At 39.0% G+C, this 26,518-nt stretch overlaps 1 protein-coding gene across 1 annotated transcript; it reads right to left on the bottom strand.

Annotated features, from left to right (window-relative positions):
* On the bottom strand, positions 1 to 25,588 carry LOC138870502 (uncharacterized). Its single transcript, XM_070148311.1, has 5 exons — positions 25,020 to 25,588; positions 24,694 to 24,815; positions 22,538 to 22,783; positions 1,822 to 2,240; positions 1 to 282 (listed from the first exon to the last, which is right to left on the bottom strand). Exons 1-5 carry the CDS (start codon positions 25,586 to 25,588, stop codon positions 1 to 3), a joined length of 1,638 nt encoding a protein of 545 aa, XP_070004412.1.
* Positions 25,589 to 26,518: the final 930 nt, after the last annotated feature.

Here is a 26,518-nt window from a genome sequence, read left to right on the forward strand (position 1 = left end):
CTAAGGTCTATAGGCTATGGAATTCTTGTGCTTGATTTTGAAAGTTTCACACATGTCCTTCATCAAATCATTATTGATATTGGTAGCATTATCAGTAGTAATGGACTCGGGAACTCCGAACCGGCAAACAATACCATCTTTGACAAAATCTGCGACGACTTTCTTGGTTACAGCTTTGTAAGATGCATCCTTTACCCATTTTCTGAAGTAATCAATGGCTACTAGAATAAACCTGTATCCGTTTGAAGCAGTAGGCTCAATCGGACCAATAACATCAATTCCCTAGACGGTGAATGGCCAAGGTGAGCTTATTGTATTGAGCTCATTTGGCGGCACTTTTATCATATCAGCATGCACCTGGCATTTAAAGCATTTGCGGACATACTGGATGCAATCTGTCTCCATGGTCATCCAAAAGTAACCGGCCTTGAGTATCTTCTTAGTCAAGACAAAACCATTCATGTGCGAGCTAGAGGTCCCGGCATGTACAACCTCAAGTAGCTTAGAAGCTTCCTTTGCGTCGACACATCTTAGTAAACCCAAATCAGGAGTTCTTCTATACAAGTTTCCTCCGATGCGGAAGAAGTGATTGGACAACATCTATAGTGTGCATTTCTGAGTGTGATTTACATGCTCCGAATATTCTCCCTAAGATAAATACTCCTTGATGTCATGGAACCAAGGCTTTCCATCTGTTTCTTCTTCAACATGAGCACAATATTCCGGATGATTATGGATCTTCACCGGAATGGGATCATTATAATTCTTATCTAGATGTTGTATCATATATGACAAAATGGCCAATGCATCGGCGAACTCATTTTGAATTCTGGGCACATGTCGGAATTTTATCTTCGTGAACCTCTTTCTCAATTCCTGCACATGGTGCAGATATGGCAATATCTCAGAATTCTTGGTAGCCCACTCTCCTTGTACCTAGTGCACAAGCAAATCTGAATCACTGATCACCAACAACTCCTAGATGTCCATGTTGATTTCCATGTTGAGCCCTAGTATGCAGGCTTCATACCCCGACATGTTGTTGGTGCAGGGAAATCTGAGTTTAGCAGATACCGGATAATGTTGACCCATTTTTGATACCAAAACTGCTCTAATACCTATTCCTCTGAAATTTGCAGTTCCATCAAAGAACATCCTCCAACCGTCGTATGCTTTGGTAATGTCTTCTCCTACGAATGATACTTATTCATCAGGAAAATATGTTTTCAAGGGTTCGTATTCTCCTCCCACCGGATTTTTAGCAAGGTGATCTGCCAATGCTTGTCCCTTGACCGCCTTTTGAGTTACATAGACGATGTCAAACTCACTCAACAGTATCTTCCACTTGGCTAACTTCCCAGTCGGTATGGGCTTCTGGAATATGTACTTTAGAGGGTCCATCCTGGATATAAGGTATATAGTATAGGCATAGAAGTAATGCCTCAATTTCTAAGTTGTCCAGGTCAAAGCACAGCAAGTGCATTCCAGCAGAGTGTACCGTGCTTCATAAGGTGTGAACTTCTTACTCAAGTAATATATGGCTTGCTCCTTTCTTCCGGTCTCATCATGTTGTCCCAAAACACATATGAAGGCTTTATCCAATATGGATAGATAAAGTACCAAAGGTTGTCCTAGATCTAGCGGGACCAGAATTGGCGGTGTGGACAGGTACTCCTTGATTTTGTCGAAGGCCCTCTAACAATCCTCTATCTAGCTTGTTTCGGCATCTTTTCTCAGCATCTTGAAGATGGGTTCACATATGACTGTGGACTGTGCTATGAATCGACTGATATAGTTGAGACGTCCTAGGAAGCTCATTACGTCCTTTTTGCTCTTAGGTGGTGGTAACTCCTGAATAGCCTTGACTTTGGACGGATCCAGCTCGATTCCCCGGCGAATGACTATGAATCCCAGTAGCTTTCCTACAGGAACCCCTAATGCACATTTTGCGGGGTTCAGTTTCAAGTTGTACCTCCTTATCCTGTCAAAGAACTTTGTCAAGTCCTCTATGTGATTTGAGGCTCTCTTGGATTTGATAATTACGTCGTCCACGTACACCTTTATTTCCTTGTGTATCATATCATGGAAGATGGTTGTAATGGCTCTCATGTAAGTAGCTCCAGCATTCTTCAGACCAAATGGCATTATCTTGTAGAAATATACCCCCCAAGGTGTAATGAAAGCTATTTTCTCTACATCTTCTTCGTCCATCCAAATCTGGTGATAACCCGCGAAGCAATCTACAAAGGATTGGAGTTCATGCTTGGTGCAATTATTGATCAGGATATGTATATTTGGCAGTGGGAAGTCGTCCTTGGGACTTGCTCTGTTTAAATCCCGATAGTCAACACATACGTTGACTTTCCCATCCTTCTTCGGAACCGGTACGATGTTAGCTAACCAAGTTGGGTACTCAACCACCTGTTGATACCCAATTTTTCCCTATATATTTTCAATATGCAAAATAACTTATATATATATATATATATATATATATATATATATATATATATATATATATATATATATATATATATATATATATATATATATATATATATATATATATATATATATATATATATATATATATATATATATATATATATATATATATATATATATATATATATATATATATATATATATATATAATTTTTAAAGGTTTAAATTGATTTATTTTTTCCCTTTTATCCATAAAATCCCAATAATTACTTCCAAAATTATTATCTTTATAATTCATCAATTGGATTATTATATTTATGCCAAAATATGGCTAATGTAATTTTTACACATTTTTACAATTTTATTTAGTATTTTAAAGCTAAATTGCACATAATTGCAATATTGGCCCTTTTAAGGTTTAATTATGTTTTGTATGCATAAAATTGGGCCCTATATTTTTAAATTGTTATTTATGTGTTATAAATCATTTTAGTACTTTCAATTTATTTTAATAAACTATTTACTATTTTTTATAAATTAAAAGGAAAAATGGCTATTTAAATAACAACCCATTTGTATTTCAATTATAGCCTAAATTAGACCCCAAATCCCCAGCCCACTTTTGATTTAAACTCGAACCTAACCCTTTTAAAACCAACCTAAACCCGGATCTCCACCTACCCTATTTAATCTAGGTCGTTGATCATTCAGATCAACGACCACCATTCCACCTTACCATTTTTAACCCCAAACGACCCCTAACCTAAATCATTTCTCACCAGTCCGCCGCCCTTGAATCCCCTCTCCTCCCAAACTCTCTCTAAAAACCTAAGACTAACCCTAGCCGCCGCCACCCAAATCCACCCTAAACCCCTTCAATCCTCTCTCAATCTATGGACTCCCATGGTTGTTTGAGACGTGTACTCATCTCCTATGTCTCCTTGTGGCTTGCTTTAGTGATCCCATGGAAAGATCTCAAAGAGATCTAATCCAGATCCTACACGACTTCTGTCTATGGTCTTTTTCCGGCTATCCATGGCCGATCGAATCAGATCCATGGCTTTTCTGGCTAGATCGGTAACTTTTCGAAGTTTTTCTCACTTTTCTGGGTTCTCTGAAACCCTAACCTTTAAGATCTTTCGATTTTCTTTTAGATCTATCTTAGATCTGTGTATTTTATAAGCCTCTTAAGTGTTTTCCTCAATTTCTTTCCAATTTTTTCAAAGCGACTCTCCGTCTTCAAAAATTAGGGTTTTTCTTAAACTTTTCTAAAAGACTTCTTCTCTGATTTTTCAGAATTAGCTTATGATTTTACTGTGTTTAAACGGTTTGCTTATGTTTTTTTCTTCTACCTGGTTCATTGTGTTGAAAACCCTAAGTGTTTTGGTTCTATCCGGGGTTCTGAAACTCTCTTTGTTTATTTTATATGCATGCTTGGTTCGATTAAGTTCTTTGTGTTTGAATCCTTTTCCTTGTTTGACTTATCTGATTATGAGTTCTTACCATTTTTTAACTCGACTATTGTTAAAACTCTAATTTCTTAAAAGGTTTTCCTCACTTATTGTTGTGAGTTCTTTACTTGTTTCTGACTTTCTTAACCTGTTAGACTGGTTTCTTCACTTTGGTTCTACGTGTGAGCCATGACTTCTTGACCTTGTTGATTACCATTCTTTGAATAGTCCTTAGCCTATTCATATCACTCATGTATGTTTATGTTCATCTAGTTTGCTCCTTTTTGTCAATATGTTTGACCCTGCATGTCTAATACGCATGTTCATTCCTTTCTATTTATATGTTGAAGTGCAGAATCATGATCATTTCTTGATTGTTATTGATTTCCTTAAGTTACGATTGATTGCAAAAAGTATTCTTATAAACCCTTACTTATTAGTTTAAATGTATTGATCCCTTTCCTTTATTTGCTGTGATGTTTTACCCCGCTGAATTCTTTCCCCAAATTAAGTATATTCTGTACCTAGACTCAATTGTATACTATATATTTTTACTATCTGTTATATGGTCATAAATCAATCTTCCTTAGATTGATTTTATTTCCTTAATTATCCTGTTAGTATCCGTTAAGCAGTAATTCCTAGATTAAAAGGAAGTACTTGTATTAATGGGATTCTGATTGTGATTATTGCCATATTTGTGTTAAACCTTTATGTCACGACCCAAACTGGAGAGCCATGACTAGCACCCGACCACACTTGCCGAGCACCAACGTACATTTCATCTAACCTTCATTATTATCTTTTAGGGCTGACGAGATCAATATAAATGGTAGACCTGGATCATGGACAACCATCAATAAAATATGACGGCATGAACATACATAGCAGGGGATGACCAGACAATCAAGAAACTACATATAAGGTATGAGCTACCACGCTACTATGAAAGACTATACAACAAAAACTAGCCGACAAGGCATACCAAACTATACATGAGCCGACACCTGTCTATGAGCCTCTAAAAGAACATAAGTGTTGCAACATAGCCGGAACAGGGCCCCGACATACCCATAATGTCTATAACAAAAATTGCATACCAAGACCAAGGCAAGTCCGGAGAAGGGATCTCGCCAATCACCGCTGAACTGGACAGTCTACTGTGGTGGGGGAGCTGCACCTGCCTGTCTATCAGGACCTGCAGCACGACATGCAGCGTCCACAAATAAAAGGACGTCAGTACGAATAAAGTACTGAGTATGTAAGGCAAGGAACCATAAATACGATCAGTAATGTAAGCAAGGATAGAGAATATACAACATGTAACATCTTAGTACCTCTGAGGGCTACTTACATGAAATGCATGATACATATGTATAAATACATAAACCTTTAAAGCATTCGCCTCTGTGGGCATCATCATCATCATATCGTACCTGGCCATAATAGGCTCGGTAAAAAAACGTACCCGGCCATCATAAGGCTCGGTAGAATCGTACCCGGCCACGTGGAGCTCGGTAAAACCCAACTGATCAGTGGTTGCACAATAGGTGCCGTACCCGGCCAACTATAGTATGGCTCGGTAGAGTAAAATAGATACATATATATAATGCATGCTCGACTCATGGAATCACATTCTAAACCTTTCGGAGTGACGTATGGTCGGTATCCTCTGTACACGTTATTAGGACTAACTCTTCACTATGAACCTTATAAGAATTAGGAAGTACCAACAACATTGATAACATAAGAATAAGAGAAGCAACATTAACATCAATCGTTCCATAAGAGGGAAAACAATGTAAGTACTGCTAGCTTCTAAGAGTAGAGTATCTTGGAAGCTCGTTCATTACATTATGTACAATCGGAGTCGTGCAAAAGAAGGAAAGGGATAGCCTCACATACCTTGTATATACTGACCCAATCTCAAGCTATGCAATTGTCAAAACTCCTTAGTCTACAATAAGAGAAACGATACTATCGTTATCATTTAAGCGTCATAACTATTATGTATCGACCACAACCTATTTTACGATGAAACGGACAGCACCTCCCCTATATATATGACCTCACACCATTCAAAACAGTCACCAAACAGCCCAAACAACATCAATAATAAACATATTGAGCCTCCCAAAATAGTCCACACACAGCCTAATCACTCCATACATACGACGACCACCGTAGTCGTGTCAAACAACCTGGAAATGTTACGAATAACTATCAGCCCATAACCCTACATATATATGGTGTTTCTACACACCCTTCCTCCTCCAAAACTCCACAAGATAGTAGTAAAATACGCAGCCCAACAGCAACGCAAAACAGTCCACAAAACAATAACATTACTACCAAGCCTTTCGATATATATTTCACAAGTTCTAGCTTCAATGGCTTAGCCGCAACTTGGATAATCTTAAATACATATAGAGTAAGAGGTTAATTACCTTTATACAGAAAGAACAACTCCAATTTGACCTTAAATTTCCATGAAATATCCCTCCAATGCTGCCACAACAACAAAAAAGCGAAACTAGCGATCAATTAGTGTTTTTCGGCACTAGAATCACTTTAGAAGGCTTGAAATCACCTAGGATTGATATTAAGAACATGAGGGAGTATTTACAGAACATAAACCCTTTAAAACAACCTCCCACACGAGCTGGAACGACACAAAAATGAGCAACAACAAGAAGAACAAGAGACTTACTAGCGCCACGGAATTCCCGACACTTGATTTGTGTTGTTTGCCCTTTTTTGGGTCTTGAATCTTGAGAGAACCTTGAGAGGATGTTCCTAGGGTTCTAAGGTCTGAAAATAGTGAGAAGAAATGACTTAAAACGGGTTGGAGGCATCCTATATAGGTCCAAATATCTTAAACCGCCTTAGTGGGCCCCATAGAGAGGTGCTTGGCGCAGTCTCGCGAAAACGCGAATATCTCTCTACTCCGAGATCGTATCGATGAACGGTTTAATGCGTTGGAAACTAGACTCATAAATCTTTAATTTTGTTGGTATATCACCCCGTAATTCCTTGTAAATTATGAGAAAAGATTAGAAACATTTGACCTAATGTTTAAGTAAAATTATGAACCTAAGTTGCGACAACTTTTGTCGACTTTTGTTTCATAACTCGTTTGACTTCAAGACTTATGATACGGATATTATATGATTAAAATACCTTAATAAATGACCTATTGAGTGTATTAAGCACCGCTAGATTACCTGAAAATACGAGTTACAACATCCTTGATTCGTTTAACTTCTAATACTGGTTAATCACCCTTATACACTCTTGTATCACTTAAGACCAATAGGATTGACTTCTTATCATCTCAAAGATAATTCCTTCTTGGATTTATGTTAACTAATATATGGCATGAACTAACACATGTGGATATGGGTTGTAACACTTTACTTGTTACCTTATTTTCTACTCGTTTTCAAAGCTACAAAAACCCTACCCTTTCTTCTTTAAAGACACGAACAACTGAGTTCAAAAACACACACTTACACATTCAAACTCTCTTTCTTTCTCTACTACTTGTTCTACTCCTTGTCTAGCCGGCTAGAAGCCATGGAAGGACTTTGGAACCCTGATTACTTTTCTTTTTTGCACTTTGCTTTCTCAACTGGTATGTCCTAGTTTAATGTTAAAGCTTCAACAACAACATGCTTCTTTATTTGTTTCGGCTTCTTTCATTTTTGGTCTACTTCTTTTTGTGGTCCTGTTAAGATACATTACCAGCATGCTATAATATGTCCACTTTCCCTTTAGATTAATGCACTCCCTTATGTGTGTTTCAAGGCATACTCTGTCAGTCACTTATTGTGTACTTGCCATCCCAAACCCATATCCCTCCATGTGTTTGTGAATCATGTTTAAACGTTATAATATTTGTGTATATAGAAATCCTCCTTATGATTCTGCATCTCTGTACATTAGATACCATATCTTTAGGATTTCATTTATATTCGCTTAAGCACGCTTAGGCTAACTATAAATGCATAAAAAGGAATAAAACAATTTTACTCAGTTTTTACAATTAGCTGGCAATAATTCTATGTGCTGAACACCTAGAACAACATGTTTTAGATAATAAAAATAATCTCCAAACCATCTTAATGATTCGAAACAACTACTGCATTGTTTTACGCCTAGGCAAACCTTAGGTAATAACCTAAATAAAAGTGGAACTGCCTTTGTTTAATTATTAACCGTTACAACCAGCAGGCATGCCTGATTCGAACTTCTTATTTGAGTCATGTAATAAATTTGGTTCTGCTTCAACAACTTAAACACCCTGCTTTAGGATTTTTAAATTCAGACCTTAACTGTGTATAATTCATGCTATCTATGTGCATTCTTTGTGGAGGTATAACTGAGCCTTCTACTTGCTTATATGTTTCCCCCCTAATTGTAGTCTTATATGTTTTTGTATGTCGCCTTAGTATTTTGCTTAGTGTTGTTTAGCCTAAAACACGATCTCTAAGTGTACATAGCAGGAGGAACATGATCGCAGAAACTCCGGTTGTTAACATAATTAACGCAGGATTTTATAAGTGATATGATAGTGAAATGGACATGCTGAAAATAGTAAGCGTAAGTCCTAGGGAACATGATCTTTAATGCATGAAATGAGTCCTAAGCATGGTTTCTATTGCGCAAGTAGGAAGATAAACCTAATAACATATTTTCTACCCCTTTTGATAGCTAAAGCATGTATAGTCACCCCTTCCCTTTCCATTATCCATCCCCAGAGTTGTTTACAAGTTATTACAGACCATGTGATTGACTTACATAATAAAAATGTAAAATAAGAAGTTACAACCATAGGAAGCCTGATTCTGACTCCTCTCTGAGTTATGTAATAAACCACCTCAAATGCCAATATTGTTCCAAAGCCTTCTCATATCTGGGTGTGTCAGAGTTCCCTAAGGACCTCAAGGGATCCCGGGCAGTGCTCAAACCCAGATTGCATAACCAAAAGAGTAAGTGCAGTGTGGAAAGGCCAGCTTTCATGTGTCCAAGTTCAGAGAGAGCTCAAGGGTCCCAAGGCAAGGCTCACACAATAGGGGCAGAACCTAGTATTCTAAGAGTATATGTGAGAGTGCTTGTCATAGTTTGAAAAGAGGTTGTGTAAAAACTGGACTGCCAACTCCATTTTTTGAAAGCAATCAGTAACAAAGATAATTGAAAGGAGTGGTAGTAGTAAATAAACACAAGCACCTCAAGAGGGGATCACACACAGAATCAGTAGCCACATAGGAGGTCAAGGGATTTGGGGATACATAGACATTTGTCAGTAAGCACATAACCCCAGCAAGGGTTTCGTCTGGACATGCACAGCAATAGCTGATACTGGCATAATCACAAACTGGCCAAAAGAACATAAGCACATGGAAGGGATAGGGGTTTGGGATTCATAAGATAGTAAGTATACAATAAGTGATTGACAAAGTATGCCTTAAAGCATACACAGGAGAGTGCATTATTCTAAAGGGGAAGGGAAAACATTACAGCATGCTTAACAAAACCACAAGCAAAAGTAGACCAAAAATGAAAGAAGCTGAAACAAACTAGAAAGCATATTGTTGTTGGAGCTTTAGAATTAAACTAGGACATACCATTCAAAGAAGCAAAGTGCAGAAAAGTAAAGCGGGTAGAATTCCACAGTGTAGACTTGGCTTTCAGTTGGCTAGACAAGCAGTAGAACAAGTAGGAGAGAAAGAAGAGAGAGTTTGAGTGTTTAAGTGTGTGTTCTGAACAAAAAATGTTTGTGTGTTTAGAGAAGAGAGGGTAGGGTATTTATAGCTTTGAAAATGAGTATAAAATAAGGTAACAAATAAGGGTTTAACATAAATATGGCAATAATCACAATCAGAATTCCATTAATACAAGTAATTCCCTTTAATCAAGGAATTACTGTTTAACGGATACTAGTAGGGATAATTAAGGAAATAAATTAGTTTGAGAAAGATTGATTCTTACAATATAGGAGATAGTAAAAGTATAGAGTAAATAATTGGGTCTAAGTACAAAATATACTTAATTTTGGGAAAGGATTCAGCAGGGGTAAAACATCACAGCAAAGGAAGGGAATCAATCAATTTAAACAAAATGAGTAAAGCTAGGGATTTATAAGAAAACCTTGCAATCAAACCGTAACTCAAGGAAATCAAGATCAATTAGGAAGGGGTCATGATTCTACACTTCGACATAGAAATAGAATAGAATGAGTAGGAGTATCAGACATGCAAGGCCAAACATATTGGCAAAAGAAGCAACTAGATAAACATATAGTAGTAACACGAGTAGGCTAAGGATTCAGTAGTAAGAGAACCTACTCGAAGCATGGTAGTCAACAAAGTCAAGTAGTCACATAGAACCAAAAATGAAAGAAATAGTCTAACATATAGCAACAAGTAGGGGAGATCAGACCAACACACTGAAATAAGTAAAGGAAGTCTTCAAATGCTCACAGTAACAAGTGAGGAAAATTTTAAGAAATTAGGGTTTTAACAAAAACAGTAGGACCTCAGAATCGGTCAAGACAAACAAAGGAAAGGATTTAACCATGAAGAACTCAATCGAAACAGGCATACATACAAAAGACAATTTCAAAACCCCAGATAAAACCAAAGATACTTAGGGTTTTAACATGATGAACCAGGTAGAAGAAAAGCATAAACAAATCGTTTAAACATAGTAAAATCATAAAATAACACTGAAAATCGGAGAAGAGATCCTTTTAAAAGAGGTTAAGAAAACCCTAATCGTTGAAGACGAAGAGTCGCTTTGAAAAATTGGAAAACATTTAAGAGGTTCATAATATACACAGATCTAAGACAGATCTGAAAGAAATATCGAAAAGCCTTTGAAGTTAGGGTTTCGGAGACCCAGAAAAATGAGAAACATTTCAAAAAGTTACCGATCTAGCCGGAAAAGTCAAGGATCTGACTCGAACAGCCATGGATGGCCGGAAAGAGACCATGGATAGAGGTTGAGCAAGGTCTGGACTAGATCTCTTCGAGATCTTTCCATGAAATCATGAAAACAAGCAACCAGGAGACATACGAGACCCGCACACGTCTCAAACAGCCATGGGAGTCCATGGCGAGAATCAAATGGGATTAGGGTTGGTTTGGGTGGCGGCGGCTAGGGTTTGGGTGAGGTTGCAGAGAGAATTGGATAGGAAGGGGATTCAAAGGCGGCGGGTTAGTGGAAATGAAGTAGGTTAAGGAGGTCGTTTGGGTTTATTTTAGGCAGGTGAAATGGTGGTCGTTGATCTGAATGATCAACGGCCTAGATTAAATGGGGTAGGTAGGTTTTGGGTAGGGTTTAAAGTGTTACGGTCGGTTTAAATCGAAATTGGGCTAGGGAATTGGGGATTCGACTTGGGCTATATTTTAAAGCTAATTTTGGCTATAAGTTAAATAGCCATTTTTTCCCTTTTAATTTTATATAAAATAATAAATAATTTCTTAAAACTAATTTAAGGCTAAAATGGTTTATAAATTTTGAATAATAATTTAAAAATATAGGATCCAAATTTATGAATACAAAACCTAATTAAACCTTAAAAAGGGCTAATATTGCAATTATATGCAATTTAGCTTTAAAAATACTAAATAAAATTGTAAAAATTACCTTAGCTATATTTTGGCATAAATATAAAAATCTAATTGATGAATTATCAAAATAATAATTTTGAAAATAATTATTGGAATTTTATGGATAAAAAGGGAGAAAATAAATTAATTTAAACCTTTAAAAATTATGAAAAAATAATAAAACACTTGGGCATGCTTATATATGCATACATACACTATTTTGAAGGTATTTTGCATATTGAAAATATATAGGGAAAAATTGGGTATCAACATCCGGCACCAATAACCCGGGACTATCCCAAGTCAATTCCGCAAGCCCTCCAATTTCTTCTAGAAGTGGTGTCATTTCTATGTCGCCGAAACGGAACACAGGCCTCTCACTGTCCCAGAACAAAGTGGCAGTCCCGATCAACTTGTTGTTTGGATCAATGTCTTGTAGGGAAGGCAAGTTACCCAAATACTTTCTTACATGTTTCTTGTCACTTGAGGAAAGGTCCTCCCACCAATCTAGCAGAAATGGTGGAATGTTGTTAACCATAACGAATCTGGGATCCTCGTGCCTCATTTTCTGCCAAACAAAAGGGTTAGGCCCTTCTCCCCGACCAGACTCGACTATTTATACCTTCATGGTTAGCATATCGCTATTTAGTTCTCCAAATTAATGCACAAAACGTGGTTGTGTCCGTTGAGATTATGGAAACCCCGGTGGACTTTTGGATAAGGCTTGTCTTAAAGGATTATTACAGGGATAACATATTAATCCGACTATGTTTGACCATGATGCATGCACAATTATAATCAGAGTGAGGATACTTTAGGGGTCTAGACTGGTACCCTCAAGCGGACAACTTGAGGGGGAAAGGCACGGAATCATCGACTGCACCGCTGATCGACTAGTTCTACCGCAAATAAGGATTTCCGAATTTAAGTGTAATAAATAGGAAGAGCACAACCACTCATCAAGTGTTGCTATAGGATTTGATATGCACGAGTGGAATATGATGTGGAGCATGATTTATGCAGCAATAAATAACATGTAGTCAAGTATTTGCATGTAGGAAAAATAAATACAGTATTTAAATAATTGAAAGACAGTTACGGAAAAGAAAACAAAGAGACAAGTAAGTTTCAGGAATAAAAGAATTATAAATGCTTAAAAGAAAGTAGACAGTTAAATCCAAATAAGGGGAAATGGTACGTGGGATGGAGCATGCTTGGACTAATTCACAAAAGATAAGTTTGTTATGGTAAGAGCCTAAAGGTATCCCCAGCGGAGTCGCCATGATGTCGCGCCCCTTTTTCCCCTCCACGGAGAGAGAAGTCCAGGTTCCGACGTCCATGGGGGTAATAACTCATTTACTTTTGGGAACTTGGGTATTTTGAAGAGTCGCCACCTAACGGATTATGGTGCGTTAGGGAACCTAGAGTGATTAACTCTTACACTAGTTTGCATTACCAGAGATTTAGGGTAAGGGCTCGAAATAACCTTGAGGGGAAAGTGTTAGGCACCCCTCTCGGTCCACAACGGTGGGTGCCGGCCGAACTTATACTTATAAATTAGTCCGGTAAACACTCCTCAATGAAGGGCTACATGTGACATTAGCGCGTAGTCATCATATCCTTACTACCCAATTCCCTCCCCTTGGTCCTAGCCTAAAGCGCTCTAGCAACCTTAAAAATGCCTATGCATGCACTACCGTCCCTTCCTCGTGGCCCTGGAGGTACTTAGGACCTCTACATTTGGACAGTTCTAGACTCTCCTAAGTTATTTAAAAGAGAAAATTCTAAGCGTCAATCAAAACAGTTAGGACTGCACATAAAGAAGGAACAAGTAATGGCTCACATTTTTTACCTCCACAAGCAGAACAAATAAATGCACGTCTCAGACAACAGTCAGGTATTTAAAAGAAAATCCTACAACATGATATCTAGGTGAGCAGGGATTATACAGTATTGAATTAGGATAGTGTGTCAAAGACCTATTAGCTTGCCTACTGTCACACCTCCTTTTTACACACCCGAAGGTAGTACAAGGGAGTTTTTTCCAATTTAAGTGACAATCGAAACGGGATTATTTATTAAAATCAGAGTTTCCACTTGGAATAATTTATGGTGTTCCAAGTCACCGGTTAAAATCCCAAATCGAGGAAATTGACTCTAGTTACAGTCCGCAAACCAGAAATCCGGGTAAGGAATTCTGTTAACCCGGGAGAAGGTGTTAGGCATTCCCGAGTTCCGTTGTTTTAGCACGGTCGCTTTGATCTTATTAAATTATCTAATTACTGATTTTAGAACCTATGTGCATTTACCTTTCACTGCTTTTAAGTTAAGAAAATTATCTTGAAATGGGTCACGCATACGTGTACCCATTTGTTTGGTGCGTCAAAAATCATGTCACGTGAACGTGTCCATAATTAAGAACGCTTTATTATTATTAAGAAAAATTGGTCGAAGTTGCGCGAACGCATTCTCCTATTTTGTTTTTAGAAATCACAATCATGTCACGCAAATGTGTCCACAACCGTGATGGTATTTTAAACGGTCCTAAAGCAAACTACGAACACTTGCCACCTTTTATATCTAGGTTATTAATATGAGGGCCATGAATGATTAAACTATAGATGGCACACCTCAAAATCTATAAATTAAAATATATTAATAGCCTATGAAAACCTATTCGTTATTGAGAAGAATTTGATCGAAGTTGTGCGAACGCATACTCCGAATTGATATTTTAGAATTGTATTATGTTACGCGAACGTATACACAATTACGGTAGTATTTTAAATGGACCTAAAGGTTGTTCTACGAATATTATTAATTAACTAAGCTACAATATGCACGAGGACCAAGACTCGTAGCTATTAACCATACGGCTTTATTTAAGCACACGGAACTCCTGCACATTTTTAACTCAATGCATCTCGTAAATACACCCACGTTTCTCCAACTAATGCACTGACATTAACAACTCAAGTTTTAAAGTCACCTATCCATTCTCAAATTCACTTTTCAATCAATTATCTAGGTGAGAGCATTCGACAGGTAAAAAAAAGCTCAAAACACCAACTTCATAATATTTGGCCGTGATGCGTCTTTTTACAGGGGAAGTATAACATAAATCTATGATAAATATGGCAAAATATAATGCTTTCAAACATGGAGTGGATGTACTAAAACTCAAATATTTATCAAGCTAAAATGACCATAGCATCTAAACCTGATTACATGCACTGAATACATGGCTTTGTCAAATGAAAAACGCATGCTCAACAGCTACACACCAGATGAAAAATCTAAATGCAATCAAGTACTGAGTTAACCGAGCAACTTCACATCTAAACCTTAACTAATTCTGGAAATGCATTCATCATTCTGTTATGAACGGTCCATTTATGTAAATAAAGTGCAAGTGCTATTACTACAGTCCATTATTCTGAAATTACACACTAAATCTAAATAATTGAACTACCATAAGCTATTAGCAAGCATGAACCAACAATCCCACACAACCAGAAACTGAACTACTACACAGCTGAAACATTTAATCATACATGATGGCAGTAAATAACAGTAATTGCATCAGAATTTTAAGACTTCTACTCAAACTTCAACTTGTATTTCCAAATCTTCATACATGCTAGTCAATGCTCAATTTTATGACAGGTCTTGAAGGTGTACCTAGAGATTGCAAAAGGAAAAGAAGTGAATGCAGTAAATGGCAAAAGCAGTAGCACTCAGCACCTAGAAAATGAACCAGCAAACTAATTTTAAACCCAGCAGATGAGATACAATAATACAGACACTAACTCCAGTCACTACATGACCCAGCAGACCTCGAACTAGACTTGGCCTTAATCCATTTTAGTATCAGCTAACCAGAAATTGCTTCAACACTAGAAAAACTTCAGAAAACACTAAAAGGACTCAATGTAACAATGTTATTTTCTTAGAATTCTTCAGCCGTTTGGATTTTCTGATTTTTTTTTCTCTCCCCTTTTGAAAGGCAAGAAAACATGCTTTTATAGGCAAAGAAGTAGGGCAGCCTAGAAAAGTTCAGCTTTGCCATTAGGCCTTTTTCCAATTTTTGTTTTTGCCGAGACAGCCTTAGTTAAACATCTAAAAATCAACTTAAACCCCCCCCCCCTATCCAGCTTCCTAGAATCTTCTCAATCAGTTACCAAAAGATTCCCTATGCCAATTACCCAGATTACCCCCACATACCCTTATTTTTTACTTTAGCCTACTAGCCCAAAATATGTCCAGTTGGACCCGAAGGCTCAAAACAAGTTAGTTCTGGAAAGACCTGGGTTGAATCCTTCCTTAGGCCCAGGTTAAACCCTGTCAGTCATGAAAAATAAGAAAACAAGAGAGACAATTTGGATTCCCAAACAAAATTGTGAACAAAAATCAATACGGCCCAAAAACTAAAACAAACGAAATTTAAACCAACACTAATTTACCAGTTGATGCAGAATTAAACTAAATTATCACATCATTTTAATTTAAGTTAAATCAAAGACTAAATTGAGACCGTGAAATAAGAACTCATTAAGCCATTTAAGAAAAGAGAAACAAACAAAACACAATCAGCAACTAAGCCTGGAACAGAACAACTAAAAGAGAACAAATGGATGGGGTTTTGGCTTGTCCAGAAATTTGGTCGATTTTCGACTGAATTAACCCAAGAGAAGAAGAAAAGAGAGAGAAGGAAGGCAAAAGGAAGGAATAAACTTACCGACTCGGCTCGAACTCGACTGACCTTGATTCAATCCCCAAATAGAGTCAATCGCTTGTTCTTTGCCAAGAACAAACGACCAACGTCATTTTGAGAACAAATCGACTTTGAACACTGAGGAAACATTGGAGGAAAATCCTTGCATGCATAACTCTGACTGGGCTTCTAAAGCTCAAACCCTAATTTTGAGATTCGACGAATTCTGGCCTCATTCGAAGGGTACAAGGTAGGGGTTTAGAAGGAGGGCAGTAAGGGGGTCATGAGGTGTTATTTAGATGGTGGTTGGAGGAGGTGCCGCTGGGTTTAAGGTGGTGGAGAAAGGATGGCGGCGAGTTAGGGTTCTTAGGGGTCTCTGAATTGGGTGTATGAGAGAAGACAAAAGATGGGGGGCTCGTTTAGGACAGTTATATACATGGGGGGAATCAGTTCTGGTCCGTTAGATTGAAAGATATCAACAGTTTAGATTTGGGGATAGCAAAACGGCGTCGTTTGGTTCGTGCCTGGGTTTGGATCGGGTTAGAGGCGGGTCAGGGCTTCAATTTGGACGGGTTTCAGGGCAAAATATTTGGGCCTATGGAATTTTCATGGAATTGGCCCAAAAACTGATTTCTTTCTTTTTCCTTTTCATTCTTTTCCAAATTAATTCTTTTATTTTCAAACTCTTTTAATTAAAAAAATTTCAAATAAATAAAAAATAAAAAATAAAAACCAAACTAAATCCTAAATCAAATTAACCCTACCACATTGAATTAATTAACTCTAACTAATAATTACCACAATTAATTAAAACCAAATTAAAGAAAAAACCACCAAAGTTCAAAAATTAAAACTAAAAGCGCAAAAATAACTATTTTGTGATTTTCCAATTCTTATAAAATAACTAATTTACTACTTAATTCAAAAGTGCAAAGTTAAATCCTAAATGCAAATGCAACATATTTTTATATTTTCATTAATTAAATAGAATAAACATGCACAGACAAATGCAAACAATTAACAGAACATGCCACAAAAATCCACAAAATTGCAAACAATGGAAAAAATTATTTTATTTTGAATTTGTAGGAGTAATTCATATAGAGAAAAAATCACGTGCTCACAGCTGCCCCTCTTTGCTCGGGAACACACAGAGTTTTCGGGCAAAGATAAAGTGAGCGGATACGAGCGATTTTTGCCCGTTTAAATACTCCATGGGAAGCATTTTTGAAAGATTTGACCGCACCCTGCTTCGAGGTTGCATACATATCCTTGGCTAAAAAGGAATTAGGTCAGTGTAGTTCAGGAATGTTTGGTAGTTGGGACTACCATGAAGCTGTGATTTCACTGTTGTTGTTGCTGCTGCTACTGCTTACTGAACCCCCTTATTACACCATGTCAAAAATAAAAGAAGTTAGACTAGACTATGATTTACGCTTTACAAAATCCTATCTATATCTTCAAACTTGTTCTTGTGTATCTTGTTGCCTTGTTGACTTATATTCTCCTGGTGAAATCCATTTGTTACCGCCTTGAATTGTAATCTGAGATGTTTTCCCTTTCTCCAGGTGGATGCCTGACTGCTGAATTTGATATGTATTCCCATGCTCTCCAGGCGGGCTCCTAACTCCAAAACGTGAATATATTCTCATGCTATCCAGGCGGGCTCCTAACTTCGAAACGTGAATGTATTCCCATGCTATCCATGCGGGCTCCTGACTTCGAAACGTGAATGTATTCCCATGCTATCCAGGCGGGCTCCTGACTTCAGCAAAATAGACAAAAATAAAGAAAATTTTCTGCCCCAGTTTGGGTATGTGGGCCCATATGTAAGTGTAAAACGAATCATATTGCCGAATATCAAAGAATTTTGGAAAACCAAAACTTGAATTGTACTCCCTTGTTCTCCAGGCGGGCTCATGACTGCTAAACTTGAAAGTATTCCCTACTTTCCAGGCGGGCATCCTAACTTCAATTTGAAATGTATTCCCTACGCTCCAGGCGGGCTCCTGACTGCTGCGCTTGAATGTATTCCCTTATTTTCCAGGTGGGCTCCTGACTTCGATTTGAAATGCATTCCCTGCTCTCCAGGCGGGCTCCTGACTTCAACTTGAAACGTGTTCCCTACTCTCCAGGCGGGCTCCTAATTGCTAAACTTGAGTGTATTCCCTGCTCTCCAGGCGGGCTCCTGATTTCAACTTGAAACGTATTCTCTGCTCTCCAGGCGGGCTCCTGATTGCTAAACTTGAAACATATTCCCTGCTCTCCAGGCGGGCTCCTGATTGCTAAACTTGAATTGTACTCCCTTGTTTTCCAGGCGGGCTTCTGACTGTTGCGCTTGACTGTATTCCCTGCTTTCCAGGCGGGCTCCTGACTTCAACGAAATGACAAAAACAGAGGAAATTCTCTGCCCCAGTTTGGGTAACTGAGAACATATGTAAGTGTGAAACGGATCACATTACCCACTATCAATAAGAACTTGAAAGCTAGAATTTGAATTGTACTCCCTTGTTCTCCAGCGGGCTCCTGACTACTGACTTGTAATTCTTCTCCCTGTTCTCCAAGCGGGTACCTGATTTCAACAAAATAGACAAAACAAAGAAAACTTTCTACCCCAGTTTGGTAGCTGGGCACATATGTGAGTGTTAAACTGAATCATATTACCAAATATTACTAAGAATTTGAAAGCTAGGTCTCATTATCCAGGGGGTCTTGACAATTCTTACCTAAACGACAATTTAAATCTAAGCTATATCTTTTAAAGGCATGACTTCTGCTACATCTTGTTATCTAAGAAGGTCTTAAACTACTCCTCATTATCCATGAGGGTCCTGAAAATCCAAGGTCAAATTTTATCTTAAGAGTGACAGTTTTATAGCTGAATTATACTACCCTACAGTAGGATTTACGCTAAATGTTGCTATCTAATCGAAACTTTAAAGCTAAGTCCCATTATCCTGAAAACTCCTAATTGAATCCTATCTCGAACATGCAAACTTCTATACCGACTTATATTCCTTTGGGATGCATTTATGCTAGATTATGCTATTTTGAACATTTAAACTAGGTCCCATTTTCCAGGAGGGTCCTAAAAATCAAAAATCAAACATGTTTGGTGACTGCCTTTCTCTACGGAAGGTTTCTCTAAAACAAACGAAATTTCCTGCCCCTGTTTAACCAAAGAAAAATCTTGTCAGTTTAAATATGGTGGTTAGTTGATAGCATTCTTGCTGAAGGTCTCTCCGCTGCATTGTTTTGTTTTGACTGGCTTCTCTGAGCTGGCCCTGAACCGCTTGACTTTCCAACTGACTTTCAAAAACCCATAACTTGAATGACCCGCATGTTCTATCCCCGAACCGTTGTTTCACATCTCTGACCCCTTTAACTGAACCTCTGCATCTCCCATGAAATCATCAGATCATTTTGCCGATGGAACTCTTGCTGGCATTTTATCCCCTTTTACATCATGCTATCTTCGGTATGCTTTAGCCGCACTGTGTTTTGCAATCTTGAAGCTGGTAGTGAGCTTTGAAATTCTTTCTTATTTGCTTAAACAGAACTAACATTTAGAACATCTTAGAGAAATAAACCCAAAGAAATGAAATGCAGTGACTCTCAGGGTTAAGGATAAGGAAATCCAAAACTGGAAGACTATTTGAAGAGAAAAAAAAAAGACTTATCTGAGTGGAACAACTGGCACCAATGATCATGACATGCAATTTGGATTAATCGGCCCAATTTGTCCAACCAATCAACTTTCAGTTGCCATACTTTGTTGCCCCAGAATTTCCATAACCTGATTTCTTTACCTCAAATCCTGACCTTGTTCATCCTGTGGTGCCTTGAAAGGTTTTCACCAGCAGACCTCTCTCATTCCTTCATCTGTCAACTCACTTTTGCCTTAAGGTGACCGTGAGGGTTTTCACCAATAAGACTCTCTCATTTTTGATTCCTCTTAGCTCACATCGCCTTATGGTGCCCATGAGGGTTTTCACTAGTAAGACTCTCTCATTTTTCAGTTCTTTTCCCTATTTGGACCAAAGTGTTGCCCCCTGATATGAATCACTTCTCCCTGATCGACTTGTCATTTCTCGAAGATTGATCTGAAGGTCTTTCTTTGGACCGTAATGTGGCTTTTGGATGGGGTTAGAAAGAAAGGGTATAAAAGGCTCAACACAATTCAAATAGGTTAAAATTACAACTTTCGGAATCAGATTTCTCACAAAAACCACAACTTCTGCCCCAGTTTCTTTCTTGGGGGCTTTTAGATTTTTGTTTTGATGGGACCGAACCGTGAGGCTACCTACGTATCCTTAAAAGGAATCAGGTCGAACGTAGTTCATGACATAGGAATTACTTTGTTTGTCGTGCTTTTTCTTCCCTTTTCTTTCTCTTCTTTTCCTCTTTTGTTTTTTCGTTTGTCGTTGTTGTTTTTTTTCTTTTTTTTTCTTTTCTTTCTCTTTCCATTCTTTTCTTTCTCTTTTCTTTTTCCTTTCTCTTTTTCTCTCCTTTCTTTACTTATCTTTACGCTTGTGTTTCCGATATTTGCTATTGATTCCGAAGGAGGGGTATGAAAGAAAATAAATGAGGCTCAAAGGGGTAACGAGGGATAAAGTGTTTAGATAACAGAACAAAATGCCTTCGTCATTTCAATATTCGAGACATGCCAAATACAAACAAGTACAATCAAAGAAAGAAATCATACATAATATATCTTGACTGCATCAAAATTGATAGCCATTTCTACACATTTGCCTTCTACATTTGTCAAATACAATGCACCATTAAACAACACTCTAGTCACGACGAACGGCCCCTGCCAATTTGGGGCGAACTTTCCTTTTGCTTCAACTTGATGAGGAAGAATGCGTTTCAATACTAGCTTCCCCACTTCAAACTTTCGTGGACTCACCTTCTTGTTGTATGCTTTTGTCATTCTCTGTTGATACAACTGGTCATGACACACTGTTGCCAGTCTCTTTTCATCGATCAAACTTAATTGTTCTAAGCGGGTTTTGACCCACTCCTCATCATCGATCTCAACCTCCACGACAATTCGAAGGGATGGAATTTCCACTTCTGCGGGTATCACTGCTTCGGTGCCATATACCAACAAATAAGGAGTCGCCCCTACTGAAGTATGGATAGTAGTGCGATAACCGAGCAATGCAAATGGCAACTTTTCATGCCACCTCCTAGAACCTTCCACCATTTTTCGAAGTATCTTCTTTATATTCTTGTTGGCCGTCTCAAATGCTCTGTTTGCCTTAGGGCGGTATGGGGTAGAATTGTGATGTGTAATCTTGAACTACTGACATACCTCTTTCATCAGATGACTATTAAGATTAGCCCCATTGTCTGTAATGATCACCTTCGGTATCCCAAACCGGCAAATGATATTTGAATGCACAAAATCAACCACTGCCTTCTTGGTTACGGTCTTGAATGTTTTAGCCTCTATCTACTTGGTGAAATAATCGATGGCCACCAGAATAAACTTGTGCCCGTTGGACGTTGCTGGCTCGATTGGTCCAATGACATCCATTCCCCAAGCAACAAAAGGCCATGGTGCAGACATTGTATGTAATTCAGATGGTGGAGAACGAATCAAATCTCCATGCACTTGGCACTGATGATATTTACGCACGAAACTGGTACAATCTCGCTCCATAGTGAGTCAATAATAACCTGCCCGGAGGATCTTCTTTGCCAGCACATACTCACTCATGTGAGGTCCACAGACTCTAGAATGTACTTCGGTCATGATAGTCGCGGCCTGTTTGGCATCTACACATCTTAATAACCCAAGATCTGGAGTTCTTTTGTACAAAACTCCTCCGCTGAAGAAAAATCCACTTGCCAAGCGACGAATTGTTCTCTTTTGATCACCTGTGGCTTGTACCGGATATACTCCCCTTCGGATGTATTCCTTGATGTCGTGAAACCAAGTCTCCCCATCAAGCTCTTCCTCCACCATGTTATAATAAGCAAGCTGATCACGGACCTAAATGTGCAACGGGTCTACATAAGCCTTATCTGGATGATGTAACATTGACGCTAGAGTAGCCAAAGCATCGGCGACCTCATTATGGATCCTCGGAATATGCCTGAACTCTATTGATTGAAACCGTTGACAAAGATCATGCAAGCATTGCCGGTACGGTATGAGTTTTAAATCTCGTGTTTCCCATTCTCCCTGAATCTGGTGTACCAGAAGGTCCAAGTCACCCAAGACCAAGACTTCCTGGACACCCATATCCATAGCATCCTCAAACCCAAAATGCATGCCTTGTATTCCGCCATGTTGTTAGTACGGTAGAACCGAAGCTGAGCCGTAACAGAGTAATGATGTCCTGGTTCAGAAACAAGTACTGCTCCTATTCCAATGCCTTTCATGTTAGCAGCCCCATCAAAGAAAAGTTTCCATCCTGGCCATTCAATCTGTTCCAACTCATCAATGTGCATTACCTCTTCACCAGGGAAGTAAGTCTTCAAAGGTTCGTATTCTTCATTCACAGGATTCTCATCCAAGTGGTCTGCCAATGTGCTTTCATCGCGGTCTGAGACACATAGACAATGTCAAATTCTGTGAGCAAGATCTGCCACTTTGCGATCCTTCACGTGGGCATAGGCTTCTGGAAGATATACTTCAATGGATCCAAGCGAGAGATGATGTAAGTAGTATAGGAGGACAAATAATGTTTTATCTTTTGGGCTACCCAAGTTAGGGCGCAACACGTCCTCTTAAGCTGAGTGTACTTAACCTCGTAAGATGTGAACTTCTTGCTGAGATAATATATGGCCTGCTCCTTCCTGCCAGTGATGTCATGCTGTCCCAACACATATCCAAGTGAATTGTCCAAGACTGTCAAATACAGAATCAAAGGTCTCTCTAGTTCTGGCGGGACCAACACAGGTGGGTTTGACAAGTACCCCTTTATCTTATCAAAGGCCTCCTGACATTCACCTGTCCACTTGACTGCAGCATCTTTCTTTAACAATTTGAAGATAGGCTCACATATTGTCGTGAGCTGAGCAATAAACCAGCTGATGTAATTCAATCTTCCCAACAGACTCATCACCTCAGTCTTGTTCTTCGGAGGTGGCAATTCCTAGATGGCTTTGATTTTTGACAGGTCTAATTCAATACCTTGTCGGCTGACTATGAATCCCAACAACTTTCCATATGGAACACCGAACGTGAATTTTGCAGGATTGAGCTTGAGATTGTACCTGCGAAGCCTTTGGAAGAACTTTCTCAGATCTCTGACATGGTCAGACTACTTTATAGACTTTACAATCACATCATCCACATAAACCTCGATCTCCATGTGTATCATGACATAAACCTCGATCTCTCTGTGTATCATGTCGTGGAATATGGTCATCATTGCCCTCATGTAGGTTGCCCCGGCATTTTTCAAACCAAATGGCATGACTCGATAGTAGTACGTTCCCCAGGGCGTGATGAATGTTGTCTTTTCTGCGTCTTTTTCATCCATTAAGATCTGGTGGTAGCCCGTATAATAATCCACAAAAGAACCAATATCATGTTTGGCACAATTATCGATCAATATATGGATGTTTGGTAGTGGTAAGTTATCCTTGGGACTCGCCTTGTTGAGGTCTCGATAATCAACACACACCCTGGTCTTGCCATCCTTCTTCGGCACAGGCACTACATTGGCTAACCAAGTGGGATACCGAGTGACCCGAATGACCTTGGCCTCAAACTGTTTGGTGACCTCTTCCTTGATTTTCACACTCATATCAGTTTTAAATTTCCTTAGCTTCTGCTTGACAGGGGGGAATGCCGGATCAGTAGGCAATTTGTGAACCACCAAACCAATGCTTAGACCTGGCATGTCATCATAGGACCATGCAAAAACATCTTTATACTCGAACAGTGTTTTAATTATCTCCTCTCTGAGTTGTGGTTCAAGATGGACACTTATTTTAGTTTCCCAGACATTATCTTGGTCCCCTAAATTGATTGCTTCTGTATCACTCAGGTTAGGCTTGGGTTTTTCTTCAAAATGGCTTAATTCTTTACTAATCTCTTCAAAGGCCTCATCCTCGTCATATTCCGATTCAACATCACACTCTATTTCTTGAATTACTATTTCAGGATTAGATTGGCTTTTAAGACTGGGCCGGAGATTCCGCATGCATATCATATCATTGAAGTCGGCATACAAAGAACTGTACAAGAAAAAAGGAAAACAAAAATAAAACTATCAGGAAGAAAGGAAAAGAGAAATTGCATTTCATTGAAATTAAAGACAACAGGGTTTATACATCCAAACGGACGGAACATAGAATCTGAATTACAACCCTGGAATAATCCAGATAAATTGAAAGAAAATCAAAGCAAACTACCAAAACTCCCTCCTGGTGGGGAGAGGAGTAGCTTCCCAATTGTTAATCTTTGCACCGGGCCCAACAAATTGCACATCCGCCTTGCTAGAACCCTCTCCAGCTTCCAACACGTTCACATCGGCGAATATCCTCTTGAACCTTTCCATCAAATCTTCATCCACATAAACCACCAAAATGGGAACCGCTGTCACTGGGCGCTTTCTGGTACCAGGCCTGACAAATGATCGGGAAAGACGCGGGACTGGCTTTGGAAGGGCCCATGCTTTCTGTTTCATTTTTCTAGCTCTTCTCACGTCTGCGACTGTGGGCTTGAACCCCAGACAAAATGTATCCAAGTTTTTAGGAAGAGAAACCAGTTGTACGATACCTTGCAGAGATGCGCCCAAACCTTTGCCCGGTACAAAACCATTTTTCAACATTTCAACGGCTACCATGACTGATGCAGCAGCTACCCTTGGAGTCGGCACGCACTTCCCTTCAAGAACTTTCTCTACTGCTACCGTGTCAAAAACCTGATAAACCCGCTGCCCCTTGTCGTCTTCAAACTCTATGAATGGAATAATGGCATCATTGGGAACACACAAATTGTCTTCGCCATGCACAACAATTTCCTGTCTATCCCATTCAAACTTAAACATTTGGTGCAGAGTGGACGGGACCGCTTTGGCTGCATGAATCCAGGGTCGACCTAACAACATATTGTAAGAAACAGCCACATCGAGCACCTGGAATTCCATAGTAAATTCAACTGGCCCTATTGTAAGCTCGAGCACTATATCCCTGACCGAATCTTTCCCTCCACCGTCGAATCCCCGAACGCAGATATTATTTTTGTGAATTCTTTTGTTACCCACCTTCAACTTGTTCAGAGTGGAAAGAGGGCAAATATTTGCGGTAGAACCGTTGTCAACTAGTGCCCGAGTAACCACGGAATCTTCACATTTCACCGTCAGATAGAGGGCCTGATTGTGCTCAGTACCCTCCATGGGCAACTCATCATCAGAAAAAGTGACTCTATTTACCTCAAATATCTTGTAAGCTATCTTTTCCAAGTGGTTTACTAAGATTTTGTCAGGATTGTGGGCTTCGTTCAAGATCTTCATCAAAGCCCGGCGGTGTTCATCTGAATGGATCAATAATGACAAGAGCGAGATCTGAGCTGGTGTCTTCCTTAACTGCTCCACAATGAAATAGTCTTGTACTTTCATCTTTTTCAGAAATTCTTCTGCTTCTTCCTCAGTCAACGCTTTATTTACCAACACTGGGTTATCTTTTGAGGTCTTGGCTTTTCTCAACTCTTCGGGGGCAAAGCATCTCCCCGATCGAGTCAAACCATGAGTCTCACACACTTCTTCTCCAACCTCTTTCCCCTTGTAAGTCACTATCACTCATTCATAATTCCATGGGATTGCCTTGATGTTGACTATGGGTAATTGAGTTACCGGTTTGATAATGATAGGATCTGTGCATGTGCCCTTCACAATTACCACGGGCTTGTTTGTCACTCCTGGCACAACCACTTTCTCTCTTTCATGTTTTCCTGCAACGTCACTTGGGGACCCCTTCTTGACCTCCAGGGATGGTTCGCTATTTGCCCCTTTTAACTTGATCACAGACTTCTCACTTGTTGACTTTTCAAATGGCTTGACTTTACTAGCCCGAATCATCATGACGGTTTGCGAAGGATTCTTAGGCTCCCCTACCTTATGCACTATCTCAATCATATTAGTCTTATGATGGGCCGGCAACGGGTTCTGGTTGATGTTGGGTGCCTCCGGGTCTTGGACCTCAATCCGATTAGTATCAATGAGCTCTTGAATAGCTGTTTTCAACTTCCAGCATTTTTATGTGTCGTGACCCGGGGTCCCTAAAAAATACTCGCAACTCACCAAGCGTTCAAGATTTCTAGGAGGGGG

Source organism: Nicotiana sylvestris, chromosome 6 (assembly GCF_000393655.2).
Source record: "Nicotiana sylvestris chromosome 6, ASM39365v2, whole genome shotgun sequence".
NCBI classification, from domain to species: domain Eukaryota; kingdom Viridiplantae; phylum Streptophyta; class Magnoliopsida; order Solanales; family Solanaceae; genus Nicotiana; species Nicotiana sylvestris.

Bases quoted from the DNA above. Each gene is read 5' to 3' on its own strand.
- LOC138870502 (XM_070148311.1), bottom strand. From the start codon at position 25,588: ATGGAGGGTACTGAGCACAATCAGGCCCTCTATCTGACGGTGAAATGT. The intron at 2,241-22,537 runs GTACTAACAACA...AATCCTTTGTAG, and splicing joins GGCTCAGCTTCGGTTCTACC to ATTGCTTCGCGGGTTATCAC. The intron at 283-1,821 runs GTAATGAGCTTC...TTCACCGTCTAG, and splicing joins CACCTAAGAGCAAAAAGGAC to GGAATTGATGTTATTGGTCC.